The following is a 17,504-nucleotide window of genomic DNA, read 5'->3' on the forward strand; positions in this document are numbered from 1 at the left end:
CGCACACATCAGCTCCCTTATGTGCAGATTTTATTAGCACATTAATAGTAACGTTTTGAGCTATAATGTGCTAATAAAATCTGCACATAAGGGAGCTGATGTGTGCGGTCTCCTCTTTTTGCTTTTCCTGTCCACATTTTTTGAGGCCAGCACCTATTGAACTGGATGTGCGCGACCGTGTCTACTCTTTGTTTTTGTGCATCAAAATCAGACATTGAAATTTAAATGCGATAAAATTTATAGCATTGAATTAAAAAAAAAAAAAAAACTGTGTCTCTACAATCTACATGTCAAAAATTCACTGTAAAAAAATCAATGTCTCAAAAAAATCCATGCAAAGCAATCTGATCCAGTCTAAAAGGCTTAAATTACAGTTTCCTAACAAAAGGTTCACCAGCTCTGACATCCAACCTTCAGCTGCTTTGTTCACTTGTTGCTTTGCAGAGGATGCTAGCACCTCATGCCCACAGGTTTTCATGCTTCAGTGGTCTCCCTGCAGGTGGACATGGCAGAGTTTGGTGCTGAGCGGTGGGTGGCAGCGAGGGGGCCGCTGAGTGAAAGACGCCTCGTGCCAACCGCATCTATCAGTGTTTGGCTGGAGGAAAACACAAAGCAGCAGCTATCTGTGCACCCAGATTGAGTTACAACTGGTGTTTTAACACCAACTGATTCATTACGGCACCTTGCTGCTTCAAGGTATGTTTGTTTGTTTGATATAAATAAACCCAGCTCATTAGTATTCCTGGCTCAGGAACAGAAATGAGCTTCTCCAGGGAAGTGTGTCCTAACGGCAGCCTGGGGATAAAAAGACACACATGAAGGAAAGCAAGAAGGGGCTCTCTGCTCGTGGTCTAGCTGCTGTCCGATAAAAAGGAAAAACCCTTTTCTCCTGGGGACAGATTAAGGTTTACACAATAGCTAAGTCTGTATTGGTTTCATGCTTACTACCTGCTCTTGTTGCTTCGGACTACTGCTGGTTTCAAGGATTTATGGAGAGCAGAGCGCTCCCTCAGCCCCACAGCTCAGACTCATAATGGAACACCAATCAATAGCCTGATCCTATAGAATTACATGAGAGGACATTATTATCCTTCTCTCATTTGGTAAAGACTCTAATATCATCGTTTTTGGTCTCTACCAGTATTATTGTCAGAGGCAGACTTATTTTTTAATACTGTTGACCTGGGAGTAACAGATATTATGTTCTCAAAGCTGTGTGAAGAGGCTGCTATTGGGACATAATTACATATGGGTGTGGCAAAATGACTTGACAGCACCCTCTAGATAATTCCCACCAGGGTTTCACCAACATGAAAACCGGTGGTCGCATGTAACCTGCCAAGACTTACACAAAGCTCACAGACTAAGCCCAGGAGGAAGGCAGCCATTTTTGATTTAATATGCAATTTAGGTGCTGTTACTTATGACGGTGTATTAGGGTCAAAAAGAAAAATAGGAAACAACCTGGAAGACGTATGAGGAAAAAACTCAGTTATTCTCTGACATGATGAAATCATCAATGTGAAGGAATCTTCAGTTGAAAAAGCAAGAGAAATATATTTTCAAATGAAACTTAGAGCGGTAATGAACAGGCCCTTCAGGCTCCTGGGCCCTGCAGGTGGAGCTCGCAGCACATGTAGCTGCTGCTATATTATTTTATAACATCTGCAATCACTTCTTTATGCATGTTGTGACCCAGGTGGAGGTGGGTGTGAGAGCTGTGTGGGATTAGTCCATCAATGTGTGAAACATGACATTTCCTGTTACCACAAGTGGGTGCTTTTATTTCGATTCAATCTTTCTAAATGGATGTATTCAGGGAAGTACTCTTCTCAGAAACAGAAGCTTAGAAGCCATTTGGACAATGTGTGTTATGTGTTTTATGGCCACTGCCATGCCAACGCCTTCTGATGACAACACATGCTTTTAATAACATTGAATCACAAAGGTCTTAAAGCTGAGGCTGACTTAATGTATGATTTGTACAGCATGCTGTAAGTATACCTAGAGTTTAGTTTCCTAAGTCTGGAGCAAACAAAGCAATGGTCAGTTGCTCCAGAACTGTTCCTTAGTCTACAGGTTTTACAGAGGGGGGGCTTGGACTCCAGGGACCTCCAGCTGGACACTAGTATAGTTGTTCACAGCAAATCATGATAAACTATATACATATATACATATATACATATATATACATATATATATATATATATATATATATATATATATATATATATATATATATATACACACACTACGTATGTGATCTGACTGGGAACCATAGATATATACATGTAGATGCCGCATTCGGGCTTGTCAGGCACGTCAACACGGTCGCCATCTTGGGTCGGGGTTTCTGACCATAGACATACTCTATATACGTCTGACAAGCAATCAGATCCGGTCAGACCCTCTATGTTGTATCATAAATATATGTCTGACAAACCAAACGGCTTGAAAATTGGTTGAATATTCAGTGAGTTATGGCGATTTTAATGGTTGATAGACCTCTGCCTCTATGTTGACTAATGCAGTAAGTAGACACGGCTTCCCCCGACCCAAGATGGCGGCCGCGTTGACATATCGTTCCAATGGACAGCAGCATCAGAGGAGGCATCTATTTGTATATATCTATGACTGGCAACAAGGAGGGAGTTGTACTTGTATCTGTGACAACTCTGCTTTTCATTCAACAGCTGCCTGTGGCCATGTGGCAGATTTTGGCAGATTTCGATCTCAACTCGTTAGTTTGCATCACAGTTTCAGTGTTAATTCAGTCGGGTTGAGTTTGAGTTTGCACATGGGTTGGGTTGAAAAGGCTAACAGCACCACCGAGAACATTTCAAAGAGGTTCAAGTACCCAGGCAATTTTACCTACATGTACGGAAATTGGTAAGCAAATAAAATATGTGAAGATACACATATTCTATAAACTTTCATAGACTCCAAACAATGATAACAAAGCTACAGAGACATACCTGCCAGCCCACAGCTGTGAGAGCACTCAGACCAGGGTGACCAGTCAGACAGCTGGCAGTTGACGGGACACTCCACCACACAGGAAGCGTTCATCTGCCACTTCCTCTCCAGGCCCAGCTGCAAGACAACGGCCCTGGGTTTATTAACTCTGCTTTTGAATTCAATCAAAATAGGGTTTTGAGAAAAGCAAGTGACACGGTTCTCACCTCTTTGCAGAACTTGAGGTCAACAGATTTACCATCGCTACGTACACAGTCCAGCATGCGGGTTTTGATGCCGTTTCCACACACTGCTCTGTCACTCAGCTGACAGGTGCTCCAATCTGCAGAACAAAAGGTCAATGTCACCTCAACCCTCTAATGTCTGCATCGTAAGCAGTGATGGTAATAACGGTGTTACTAACAGCGATACTTTGTTCAATAACAGTAATCAAGATAAGTTACCCTTTCCCCGTTATAACGCTGTTACCGCTACTGACAATAAAATTCGCCGTTAATACACCCGTTAAAGTGTACGTTATACACTATATTTTTTTTTCAGTCCAGAGGAATACTGAGTGAGTTGGTTAGTTCCAGATCAACAGGAGGTTAGGGTTATGGTTAGGGGGGGCAAGTCCAAGTAATTTGACATCTTTGAGCCTTTTATGGTAACACTTTACTTGAATACATGTTCATAAGATTATAACAGAACATAATACTGTCATAACCATGACATAACACCTGTCATAAACATCAATGAATACTTATTACAGTTGTCAAGTGTCATTCGGTAAGTTATGTCACTTTTGATGCAAAGTTGACATAACCTGTCATAGCAGAACTAATTGCCAAAATTTTAAAATTATGTCAAGTTGTCGTAACAAGGACATCTCAAACAATGTCAACTTTGCATCAAAAGTGACATAACTTACCAAATGACACTTAACGACAACTGTCATAAGTATTCATTGATGTCTATGACAGGTGTTATGTCATGGTTGTTATGTCAGTTTTATGAACACGTATTCAAGTAAAGTATTACCCATTTTATAAAAAAGTAACAAAATAGTTACTTTTCCTGGTAATAAGTTATTTTTATAATGTAGTAACTCAGTAACTAGTAACTATAACTAATACATTTTAAAAATCAAGGTTCCCAGCACTGATCATAAGCTGCTGGTGGAGTCATACCGGTGATGTTGTAGGAGTAGTGGAAGCAGTTGCTGTTGAGTTTGCAGGGCTCGGTCTCTGTAGTTGGAGGACACTCCTTCCCCTCTCCAGGCTGGCGGAGTGGATACGCACTCCTCTCCCTGCTGCTGTTCCCACTGCACGGCTGAGAGACACAACAGGAAATCATCATGTTTAATTTATTCCTCCTGTCACAGGACTGTTAAAGTGTTTAAGTCCTTATGTGCTGTAAAACACATCTCATCAGTCTGTTCATAGTCACACTGTTCACACTCTGCCACACTGGCAGACAAAGTAAATACACCATTCTTACAAGTGCACATGGGCTCCATGCTTCCCAGTCGGACAGCACGCAGTCTTCGGGGCAGGGCAGTCGGCTGTTGCGGGCCCCCAGGGGCATCTCCTCTGGGTCGCACAAGTAGTCCTCCACCTGCTCCGAGGGTCCATCTATAGTGTTGAGCATACACCTGGACAGAGACAGGTTCAGTCAGAAGCAGTAGTCTGTGACAGACATCACACCCACAGCAGGGGTGATCGATAGGAACACTATTCTACAGGACAAATGGTTGGCATGGGTGGAAGTCTCACTTCATTACAGGTGGACGCTACTGGCTCAGTTCCTTCCTGATCATTGTGATCCATTTAAACCATTGTGTACTGGTATGAAATGTGTAAATGGTTAAAGGTCCAGTGTGTAAAATGGGGGTAAAACCGTGACATCCAGCGTTCAGATTCTAGCACACATAAGAGAATAATTATAAGGCGAAGAAAACCAAACAAATTTTACTTTATAGCGATTATACACTTATACAAATATATAGGTAGTATATTCAGATTTTGCCAATAAAACTTGACAATTATTACACACTGGACCTCCTGCCCTCAGCCTCTGTATGCACAGCTCTGCTCTCTGTCTCCTTTGTGTTAACAGTTTCTGAAATGCTTCATTCCTTTCCAATGAAGTTTAAAGCAGAAGTAAGCGATATTTTTGTGTTAATATAAGTCTTAAATAGTTATATCTTCCGACAGCAATCACTTACATAGAGTGTTTGGACTGAAACACGGGTCTCTCAGTCACTCTGCTCTGCTCTGAGCCGAGGAGAAAACTTTTCTCGTATCCTACAATTTTTATCCAATGAGGAGAGAGAACAGCATGAAGGGCTGTGTGTGCAGCCAAGGGATGCGCCTGAATGTGGTGACGTAGGGACGAGGACTGTTATGGTGCGTTCAAGGCAACTTGTAACTCGTGTTTTTCCGACCTGTGAAGTCGTACCAGTTCGATCTGGTACGAGTTCACGGGTCGGAAGTTACGAGTGGCCGTTATAGTGACTTTCACAGGTAAAACAGGTCGGAAAACACGAGTGGGTTGCCTAGAACGCTACAAAGTCGTAAGTTGTGACTTGAAGCTGTAATTTATGGTTTCAAAAGCCTGCCTGGAACGCAGCATTACCCAAAACGACCGGATCGCTTACTTCTGCTTTAAATCAAATGGATTTAATATAAGAAGGGGATCACTGGAGTGGTGCTCCCACCAGGCAGGTAAGTATGTTCATGTCAAACTGGCCACTGTGTATCTTTGAATCGCTCATCAGATGAACTGGGTGTCAGACTGTGGAGACATGGTGGGGATTGTTCTCACCTGACTTTCCTGGTCTGAACACCTTCACCACAGTTGTCCTTCAGATCCACATTGCTGACTTTCCATACACTCCATGGTTCTGCCATCCAGATGTACTGTCCACAGTCACTGAGGCATGGCACCACTTCATATACCTGACACACACAAACACCAGAGTTACCCACCTGACGTCACAAGGGAATGTGAAGTTCGGCAACACGATCTGTGTCAGCTGAATTCTAAATATGTTTCCAGAACTTGATTATTTAAAATGTTAATAAATAATAAATACCTAAATATAAATATTTAATATATAAAAATGTGTATATGTATTGAATGACAAATTAAATCAACATCTGATTTGACAGGAAATCCCCATTTCGGAAAAAGGATCATCTAAATTTTAAAGTAGTAGATATTATAAAAAAGATGAAATAAACAAAACAAACAAAGAAGTATGAGTGTAGCTACCTGAGCCTGTGGGTGGAGTCCATTCACGAAGGAAGAGAAGGGAAAAACAGAATAAAGGTCATTCCAATTATTGTAGAAGTTTGAAATTGTAGGAATTAAACAAAACATACATATATGGCAACAAGTTACATTATAAAAAATGAAATATCCCTCCCCACAGAGACGAGCACTGAACTTCAACAGGAATCCCCCAGTTCAAGGTGAGCTCGCCTCGTCCTCACCTGGTTGACGTGGTCCAGTTTAGGACACGGCCTGCCGCCATTATAGGGCTTTTCTCTGAGCCACTTGGAGCGCACTTTGACACCACTACCACAGGACTTGCTGCAGCGCGACCAGTTGGACCACTCACTCAGTTTGCAGTCAGATGGACAGGGGATGATACACGCCTCCTCAATATACCCTGTAACCATGACAAATAAGTGAACGCTGTGATTAAATCCACACTGTAAGAGATGTTTACGGATGGACATTGTTTCAAATATTTGTATTATGAAGCATCAACTTGTATATTTCATCAAGACGGATGATTCGGTGTTCTCACTGTATGAATCCAAACTTGTAAATTAGACAGACTAGAACAGACTCAACTATTTTTATACCAAGTCTCTAACTTCTGCCTCTAGGGTCCCTCAGTCAAAACGATATCAAAAGAGGGAATTGGGTGATGTCATGAATAACAGCATAGGTCCTCTGGAGTTTTCTTTACCACCATTAAGCTTGTCTTGGTTTGGATTCTTTCAGTAGAAACTAGTGCTGTCAAATGAGCTTTGCTCTTTGCTGATTTTAAGTCAGTATTTCATCGACGCTGTAAGGCAGACAGAAGCATCAGGGAAGGGTTGGGAGCTTAGACTGCTGCTAACCTATGTTTGGATTATTTCTCTCTAATTCAAGATCCAGATGCTCATGAGGTTTTTACCAGCAGATGAATGATTCACAGAGGTGTCCTCTTGTACATAACAAAGGGATTAAAAGAGATTCATTTTAAAAATCGGGGCTTTACAGACAGACACGTTGCAGCAGAGGACAGGACGTCTCCAGCTGCTGGAGCTGAGCTGTCTAACATTTACTCAGCTCTTTGCTCTGCATCCATGACTACAGTCCTTCGTCTGGGTAAAATTAGCTCTGAGCTGGGTCAAAACTGCATCTATTCTGAGTGAGGTTTTGAGTCAAGCTTGATTCATTGTATTAAAATCAAATGCGCAATAACACCCAAGCTTTGTTCCACATAAACTCTGACTGCCTCCAAATCTGTTTCAATGACTCCCCTGAAAACTGTGCCAGTCCCCAGGGCATACACCGCACAACACTGTTGACAACACTCTGTCTGTACCTAGCCACGCTGCTGGCTGCAGCTTCTGCCATCTTGCTTTGCCACATGCTTTTTTTTTTTTTTTTTTAATAAGCCGAGTCAAAATCAAATCTACCAAAACAGCAAAACTGCCTCAGAGTATTCTTTGCAATTTTTAATTACGATTGTTGGACCTCAGCCCATTTAAAACTGAGGAGCAAACGGCTTCTTTGTTCCACAGACAAAGAGGAGCCATTGAACTCAGTCTCCCAGCGTCTGTCACCTATTCACACCTACAGTACTGTAGGTGTAAAGCTGACCCAGCACCCTTGATGTCAGGCCATAGAAAAAGGAGAAGGGGCTTTGTCCTCTCTCCTTATACAAGATTCTACCAAAGCACTTAAGATCAAGCAGCTGCAGGTGCAAGCTGAGGTCTGCCAGCTGGGTTCATCAGCACAGGAGCCACAGAACAGAGAGAGAGTCAACTAACTAACTCTGTGAAGAGCAAGGAAACTGAAGCCACACAGCCTAAGTGCCTAAGGTATAATGTGTAGGAATTCCCCCCATCTAGCGGTGCGGCTGCATATCGGAACGTATTCTTGATATTGCATTCACGTGAAATCGGGAAGACGTCAGACAGACAACAGACGCTGCATGTAACAGGATAAACAAGCGTCTATGTAAACAAGTGGTCCGCCAGCACGAGGCAAAACAATACAGGCGTGACAATATGTTGTGATGTCGTATTGTTTATCTGACCCACGTTTTACCGTCTTTCTCTCGTCCAGTAAAATTACATCCGGTTGGTTTGCCGACGGCCGTCTGCCTGACTGCACCTGAGCAGCTCCGGTGAGTTTCCATGGTTACCTACGGTCACGCTGCCACTGAACGTAAAAAATGGCGATGCAACATAGCAGCCTCGGTTCGGTGTGTCGCCCACTTATATATTTGTAACGACTTGTAACAACTCATTCTAAGGTATGAGAAAGCTTGTATGCGGGTGTGATTCGACTTCAGTGAAATACGTATTTATGAAAGCAATATTTGATTTATGCTAATAAAAAGCCAAATAAGTTACATACTGGGGCTTTAAAAAAAGAAAAAAGGTGATGAACCTGTCTGGACCTGCCAGACAGTAAGGTCAATAGAAGGTAATAAATAGCGCAGCCATCAATGTTTACCAGTTACCTAACTGGCCAGCTCTGATTTGAACTTCCATTAGCTTGTATATGAACCAGCCACAACCCGTTCTCCTGAAACAGGTGAGGCTGGTAGCTGTGTCAGAGAGCAGAGAGCTCCAGCTGCAGTCTGTAGGTGACAGCGGAGCAGGAGAGCCAGCTGACAGTATGACAGGTTTAGATGAGAGTGATGCAGGAGGAGGGGGGGGGGGGGGGGGGTTGCCGGACCCAGAGAGGAGGGGCAGATCCAGGCTGCAGGTCAGAGAGAAGAGAGCGAGTCATGGGAGCATCAGATTATCTCATGCACAGGCATGACTGCCGGCCGGCCTGTAAACAGACATCTGTCTGTCTTACCCTGTAGACTTGGTAATGTAACTAGGTCTAGTTTAGCGTATGTAGCACAGCTTGGTAAAGGGCCTTCCAGCTTCGTGGGTGTATGTATTGATTTAATTCACTCTATAACTTGAGCTCTGGTGTTGTGTCTGTTTGTAGTCAGATAACTCCTGATAAATGAACACTCCTCTGTTATCCTCCCTCACATCCCACAGCCTGCTCCTACAGCCCATCTTTGATTCAGCCTTTGTTTGAAGACAAAAGGACCGTCTACAACCAGCCAGCTTGGCTTTGTCTGATTTGCCACACACACACACACACACACACACACACACTTGTACAAAATGTTTGTAGATAAGGTTAGATTAATGTTTTCTCATTTCATTTTAGTAGTTGTTTCAATAAATATTTTTATTTGAACCAATGTGACCAACGTGAAACCTGATGAACTTATTATAACTATGTTGTTATCTAAGAAACTGGTTGTAAAGCATGGTGACAGGACAGATGACAGTAGAGCTTTTAAATGTTTTTAAAGGGACACTGTGTAACTTCTCCTGTTATCTATTCACGAAAATCGATTATTTCATTCAAAAGTATGTTTTTCATTAATTAGTAATCACCCCCATCAACAAACTTAAGTGTTCTGGTAAGCTCTGAATTTACCGTTCATATCCTTTAAATAATGGAAACTGTAGGGTTAGTCAATCAATGAGCTCCTAAATTATTTGATACAGAGCAAAAGGGAAAATAAAATCTTTATAAGCTCTGCAGGAGCAGCCACTGAGACGCAACAACAAATCAACCAGAGCAGCTGAGGCTGGTTTATATTAGTGAAGATTCTCTTAATCCTGATGAAGTCACCGTTTGTGTTGCACAGTACATGTGTGTAAATGAGACAGTCAGAATGTTAGACTCACCGTGGCTGTTGCAGCGAGACGTCTCCACTACGCGGTTGTCCTGGTCGTAGCACACCATGGCCTGGTAACGGTAGCCCTGACCACACTCCTTGATGTCCCCCTGGACCTTCATGCCCAGCTGACCCTCCATGCGGCTGCCTTCAGGAAGGATGCAGTCTGACCAGTTGCCCACAGGCTGTGCATTGTATTTGTTACATGGGCAGTACTGAGTCTCACTCAGTGGATACATCTGGTGGTTTTTACACTGCTCGCGCTTTTTGCTTTTGCCTGAAAAAAAAAGAAGTACCAGTAAGCATCAAGATTACTTGTTGAACAAGGTGTTAACACATTGACAGACTTGTTTGACTTCAGCAGTTTGGGAATTTAAACACAGATTATAGCTGCTGCGCAGCGATGGGTCGGGTCCGGGCAACTTTTGGGCAAATTTAGGCAATTCTGAGCAACAAACAGGAGAATAGGAAGACAAGACAGTTGTCCTTATAATTTCCAATTTGCATCAGTTGAGGATTGAACCTACAACCTCGGGAACCAAAGACCAGTGTCTATCGCACTAATCGCAGCTAGTTGACAAGTGGCAGTTCAACAGTGGCTTCACAAATTGAGTAAGCCATTCAGTGTCATGTGGGCAGAAAAAGAAAAATCCGTTTTTGAGGTAAAATAATGATATGTATTTGTCAAACATCTACTATGAGTCTAAGACAGGGGTCTCAAACTCCCGGCCCGCGGGCCACTTCCGGCCCGCGGCCCCCCTACATCCGGCCCGCATCTTGACGTGAAAAGTAAATTTAATTGTCAAAAAAAAAAAAAAAAAAAAAAAAAAATCTTGACGTAAAAAGTTAAATACAATTTAGCCCATCAGGTTTATTTTTATTTATTTGTTTTCCACAATTACAAGAATAATTTTGTGTGCAATTTAAATAAAAAAAACCTAATAATAAATAAATAAATAGACCCCGGCCAAAATGATTTCACGGGAAGTGCTGGCGACATGAAAGAGAAGCGCAGAAGAAGAAAAGGTAAATAGTAGGAGAAGAAGAAGCAGAAGATGTCGCTCTCCAAACGTAAGAGAAAAGTGGATGACGAACACAGACAATTCCAAGAAAGATGGACATTACAGTATTTTTTTGTTGAGTTCGGTGGAAATGCCATCTGTCTGATATGTAAAGAGAAACTTGCCGTTCATAAGGAATATAATCTCAAGCGACATTACGCGACTAAACACGGAGAGCAGTATGAGAAATACAGCGGAGATGACAGGAAAAAGGCGAGCCGAGCAGCTTCAAAGAGGACTGTTATCCCAGCAAGAAGTTTTCCACAAAGCTGCTAAGGAAAGCGATGCTGCTGTCCAGGCAAGTTACGTGGTCAGTGAATTGATCGCCAAGGCGGGAAAGCCTTTCACCGAGGGCCAGTTTCTGAAGGACTGCATGCTACGAGTTGTTGATATTCTGTGTCCCGAAAAGAAAAGCCTGTTTAACAACATGTCGCTGTCGGCAAACACTGTGGCGGAGCGGATTAATGGACTTTCTGATAATATCTATGAACAGTTACGTGACAAAGCAAAAAGTTTCACTGCATTCTCAGTGGCACTTGATGAAAGTACTGACGCAACGGACAATGCTCAGCTTGCAATATTCATCAGAGGTGTGGATGACAGGTTTGAGGTGACAGAAGAGTTGCTCAGTGTGTGTCCGATGCACGGCCACACTAAAGCGAAAGATATATTTCAGCAACTGTGTGACGCGATGGAGCGGCTTGGTCTGCCGTGGAACAGGCTGGTGGGCATTACAACCGACGGTGCGCCGTCCATGACCGGCAAAAAAAATGGACTGGTTGCGCTGGTTCAGAGAAAGTTAGCGGAGGAAAAATCTGACCCAGCGATCGCGCTGCATTGCATTATACATCAGCACGCCACGCGCTGTGCAGCAAATGCTTGAAATTTGAACATGTCATGTCTGTCGTCGTGAAATGTGTGAATTACATCAGGTCCAGAGGATTGCAACACCGCCAGTTCCGTGCCTTTTTGGAAGAAATCGAAGCCTCGTATGGTGATGTACTGTATTTTACTGAGGTGCGGTGGCTCAGCAGGGGGAACGTGCTGAAGAGATTTTTTGAGCTAAGAGCTGAAGTAAAAATATTCATGGAAGATGGCAGACTGGATGTTCCTGAACTAGATGATCCAAAATGGATAATGGATTTGGCATTCCTTGTGGATGTAACACAACAACTAAACATCCTGAACTTAAAGCTGCAGGGTCCTGGTCAGCTCATCACAACAGCCTATGAGAGTGTGAAGGCCTTCTGCACAAAGCTGAGACTGTGGAAAACTCAACTGTCTGCAAAAAACCTCTGTCATTTTGCTGCATGCAGATCTTTGGCAGAAGAGGGAACAGTATTCAGTGGTGATCAATATGTCTCTGCTATTGAAAACCTGCAGCAAGAGTTTGATGAGCGATTTGCTGATTTCAAGGCTCACTGTGACACTTTCCAGCTGTTTGCAGACCCCTTCTCAGCTGATGTGGAGAGTGTCCCCAGCAAGTTGCAAACTGAACTCATTGACTTACAGTGCAGCAGTGAACTGAAAACGAAATTCAGAGAGGCACAGGGAAAAGCAGACAAGACTGGTGAGTTCCTCAGAGAGCTGCCTCCTTTATTCCCAGAGCTGTCCAGAGTTTTCAGTCGTGTTATGTGCCTTTTTGGGAGCACATATGTGTGTGTGAGAAGCTGTTCTCTACAATGAACTTTAATAAAAGCAAGTACAGGACAAGGCTTACAGATGCTCATCTTGAGGCTGTACTCAGAGTTTCAACTGCAACGTCCATCAGAGTAAATACAGCTCAGCTATGTGAACTGAAGCGCTGCCAGGTATCTGGCAAGAAATAAAGCGCAAATGGACTCAGAAGTGATTTGTCTGTTGAGTGAAATGTTAAAATTGGTTATTGAAGGTAAAAATTGCACTAACTGTTAAAATGTGCAAAGCTAGAGTTCTTTTTTGTGTTGTTATTTAATATGAAGACAATATGAACATAAGTGCTGTCAGTTCATGAAAGGCTTTGATAAGTTATTTAAGAATGAGGCCAAAAACATTTGCACTTACTGTGAATTTAATAGTTTTGTAATATTATCATATAATATTTGAAAATAAACCCCGTTTTCTGAAATATTTGTGATTTTTTTAATACTTGTCTCGAACAAGTGGCCCCCCACTGAGATGGCAGTGCCAGCAGTGGCCCCCAGCTCATTTGAGTTTGAGACCCCTGTGCTAAGGAAAGCGATGCTGCTGTCCAGGCAAGTTACGTGGTCAGTGAATTGATCGCCAAGGCGGGAAAGCCTTTCACCGAGGGCCAGTTTCTGAAGGACTGCATGCTACGAGTTGTTGATATTCTGTGTCCCGAAAAGAAAAAGCCTGTTTAACAACATGTCGCTGTCGGCAAACACTGTGGCGGAGCGGATTAATGGACTTTCTGATAATATCTATGAACAGTTACGTGACAAAGCAAAAAGTTTCACTGCATTCTCAGTGGCACTTGATGAAAGTACTGACGCAACGGACAATGCTCAGCTTGCAATATTCATCAGAGGTGTGGATGACAGGTTTGAGGTGACAGAAGAGTTGCTCAGTGTGTGTCCGATGCACGGCCACACTAAAGCGAAAGATATATTTCAGCAACTGTGTGACGCGATGGAGCGGCTTGGTCTGCCGTGGAACAGGCTGGTGGGCATTACAACCGACGGTGCGCCGTCCATGACCGGCAAAAAAAATGGACTGGTTGCGCTGGTTCAGAGAAAGTTAGCGGAGGAAAAATCTGACCCAGCGATCGCGCTGCATTGCATTATACATCAGCACGCGCTGTGCAGCAAATGCTTGAAATTTGAACATGTCATGTCTGTCGTCGTGAAATGTGTGAATTACATCAGGTCCAGAGGATTGCAACACCGCCAGTTCCGTGCCTTTTTGGAAGAAATCGAAGCCTCGTATGGTGATGTACTGTATTTTACTGAGGTGCGGTGGCTCAGCAGGGGGAACGTGCTGAAGAGATTTTTTGAGCTAAGAGCTGAAGTAAAAATATTCATGGAAGATGGCAGACTGGATGTTCCTGAACTAGATGATCCAAAATGGATAATGGATTTGGCATTCCTTGTGGATGTAACACAACAACTAAACATCCTGAACTTAAAGCTGCAGGGTCCTGGTCAGCTCATCACAACAGCCTATGAGAGTGTGAAGGCCTTCTGCACAAAGCTGAGACTGTGGAAAACTCAACTGTCTGCAAAAAACCTCTGTCATTTTGCTGCATGCAGATCTTTGGCAGAAGAGGGAACAGTATTCAGTGGTGATCAATATGTCTCTGCTATTGAAAACCTGCAGCAAGAGTTTGATGAGCGATTTGCTGATTTCAAGGCTCACTGTGACACTTTCCAGCTGTTTGCAGACCCCTTCTCAGCTGATGTGGAGAGTGTCCCCAGCAAGTTGCAAACTGAACTCATTGACTTACAGTGCAGCAGTGAACTGAAAACGAAATTCAGAGAGGCACAGGGAAAAGCAGACAAGACTGGTGAGTTCCTCAGAGAGCTGCCTCCTTTATTCCCAGAGCTGTCCAGAGTTTTCAGTCGTGTTATGTGCCTTTTTGGGAGCACATATGTGTGTGAGAAGCTGTTCTCTACAATGAACTTTAATAAAAGCAAGTACAGGACAAGGCTTACAGATGCTCATCTTGAGGCTGTACTCAGAGTTTCAACTGCAACGTCCATCAGAGTAAATACAGCTCAGCTATGTGAACTGAAGCGCTGCCAGGTATCTGGCAAGAAATAAAGCGCAAATGGACTCAGAAGTGATTTGTCTGTTGAGTGAAATGTTAAAATTGGTTATTGAAGGTAAAAATTGCACTAACTGTTAAAATGTGCAAAGCTAGAGTTCTTTTTTGTGTTGTTATTTAATATGAAGACAATATGAACATAAGTGCTGTCAGTTCATGAAAGGCTTTGATAAGTTATTTAAGAATGAGGCCAAAAACATTTGCACTTACTGTGAATTTAATAGTTTTGTAATATTATCATATAATATTTGAAAATAAACCCCGTTTTCTGAAATATTTGTGATTTTTTTAATACTTGTCTCGAACAAGTGGCCCCCCACTGAGATGGCAGTGCCAGCAGTGGCCCCCAGCTCATTTGAGTTTGAGACCCCTGGTCTAAGATGTTAGGAGCCTTCGCACATGGTCCAGTCCAAGCTATTTGGATTTTTAAATTTAGAAGCTTGCTGTGATGCCACCATTAGGACAATTGTCTTGTGTTTTGTGTTGAGGACATTTGACATTTTGATCTGTCATCATCATCACCCTGGCTGGGTCTCGAACTCACAACCTCTGACACCAAGAACCAGCGCTTAACTCAGTGAGCTAATTATCTGGAAGTGAAACATGGTGTGTGTCTTCTCAAATAGACTCAGGGAGTCAGTGTCCGGGCAGCAGTTGTGAACGCAGATTTCTGTTATCTAAACAAAAATCTGTTAATACATAAATTGCATTTAGACAGCAAATTAGCTTGAGGACATGTGACATTTTGATCTGTCATTGTCATCATCACCCTTGCTGGGTCTCGAACTCACAATCTCTAACAGCAAGAACCAGCTCCTAACTCGCTGAGCTAATTGGCTGGTAGTGAGACCTGCTGTGTAGCCTCATTTATCCACTCAGGTGAGCCAGTGCCCGGGCAGCTGTTGTGATGAAATGGTCAAAATGTCAATAATTCAGTCATCTAAACAAAAATCTGATAATACATAAATTGCATCTTGACAGCATGGAAATGTTGGTGATTTGTTTTTAATGATAAGTGTTTTGCTTCATAAGAGAAAATATGATGTTTAAAAATTCCACACTCACATTGGCTGCAGTTGTTCCCATGAGAGCAGAATTCAAAATGTTCTAGAAAATTCAGTTTTTGAATTAAAATTCAGATATTTGCCAAACTTCATCAACCATGACTCCAGAATATTGTCATTTTTTTTCAGGAAGTTTGAAAATGTATTTAGCAAGAATTTGATGGTATATGTTTACAGTACTGTTTACAGTCAAACGTTTTCATGCACTGTAGGCTCAGTTTTTGCTTAATCAAAAATCCGAGAAACAAGTTTTGTGGAGGACGGTCTGGAGATGCTCTGTAGCAAGTTTGGTGTCAATTGAGCAAAAATTGTGGGAGGAGATACATTTTAAAAGTTTTACAGTTATTGAAAAAAACAGAGTGATGGACTTCATAATTTGTAATAAGTTTAAGTGGACAAAAGTTTCAGCAGTATTGAGGCTACATTGTGGTGAAGTTTCAACACTGTAGCATCTACCGTTGGTTTGGTAGGAATTTTTAAAGTTTTTAAATTTAAACGCTTATTGTGCCCCCCCTAGGAGGGGGGGCACATGTCCTTGGAGTTGAGTGAATCTGGCATGGGACTGAACCTTTGTGCAAAGTTTGGTGAGTTTTCGCCCATGGGAAGTATGACTTCCTTGGAAGAAGAAAGAAAGAAGAAGAAGAAGAATTCCTAGGAATACAATAGTGTCCTGGCAGCTGCGCTGCCCGGACCCTAAAAAGAACAGTGTTGTCCACAGCCTTCGGTCTCCTTTATACATAGTAAAAGTTAAATGTTTTTTCACATTCACTGAATCATGGTTATTATAATTCACTAAAACTAAGACTAAAACTAAGATTAGCAGTGAAAAAATAATTCAGTAAACTGAAATAAAAAAACGAGAACTAAATAAAAACGACAATGAACAACGTAAAACTAAAACTAAAGTAGAGTCAGTTAACATCAGCTTAGTTGTAGTTTTCTTAGAGAGGTCTAAAGCTGCAGGAAGAAAGCGCCACAGCTCAATATGGGACGACTTGGGGTACGACCCACAGGTAGATAAGAGTGAATGGAACCTGATGAGGACTGATGGGAACATTATGGGATGGATGCAACTAAAAGGGAAAAAGTTCATCTTCAGAGGTCTGACAGAGGCTTTCTCCTAAAACCTGAAAAACTAAAACTAAGACTAAATCAAAACTAAATAAAAACTAGTCAATTCCTCAAAATAAAAACTACACTAAAGCTGCTTCAACACTTGTTGAACTAACTAAAACTAAACTGAAATAAAAAAGCGAACTGAAAAACTAAATAAAAATAAAAACTAATTAAAATGTTAAAACTATAATAACCTTGACACTGATCTTCCTGATATAATCCAGAGCGCATGTTGAAGTCACAGACTGTCACTCACCCAGTAGCACCCTCTTGCGGGTCCTGACGCCCACACAGTCGGCCGTGCAGGAGGAGAACTTGGACCAGCTGCTGAGTTGACAGTCTTCCTGGCAGGGCTGCTGGCAGTGCTGGATGAGCGGCGGCATGGAGCCAGCAGACTGGAAACAGGCTTCGATGTCTGCCTGCCCGCCGTCCTGCTTGCGGCACGAGACGGCTAGAGGGAAGACAAGGATGCGTTTTGTGTGATTAGAACATGAAAATCATCAGTGTCCATAACAGATTGTTGGATCTGATGCTGCAGCTTCAGTTTTACCCCAGGTGTT

At 42.5% G+C, this 17,504-nt stretch overlaps 1 protein-coding gene across 1 annotated transcript in view; it reads right to left on the reverse strand.

Moving 5' to 3' along the window:
• thsd7aa (thrombospondin, type I, domain containing 7Aa) overlaps nt 1–17,504 on the reverse strand; it is a 118,751-nt gene that overhangs the window by 23,112 nt on the left and 78,135 nt on the right. The window contains exons 12-20 of the mRNA XM_085792287.1: nt 17,201–17,395; nt 9,951–10,217; nt 6,453–6,631; nt 6,232–6,237; nt 5,782–5,915; nt 4,456–4,609; nt 4,146–4,287; nt 3,183–3,298; nt 2,976–3,093 (exon numbers count right to left, since the gene is read on the reverse strand). Of these exons, the coding sequence (XP_085648413.1) occupies nt 2,976–3,093; nt 3,183–3,298; nt 4,146–4,287; nt 4,456–4,609; nt 5,782–5,915; nt 6,232–6,237; nt 6,453–6,631; nt 9,951–10,217; nt 17,201–17,395 (1,311 nt within the window). The remainder of the gene's footprint in view (nt 1–2,975; nt 3,094–3,182; nt 3,299–4,145; nt 4,288–4,455; nt 4,610–5,781; nt 5,916–6,231; nt 6,238–6,452; nt 6,632–9,950; nt 10,218–17,200; nt 17,396–17,504) is intronic.

Source organism: Trachurus japonicus, chromosome 11 (genome assembly GCF_045865225.1).
Source record: "Trachurus japonicus isolate A0001 chromosome 11, Traja_1.0".
Taxonomy (NCBI): Eukaryota; Metazoa; Chordata; class Actinopteri; order Carangiformes; family Carangidae; genus Trachurus; species Trachurus japonicus.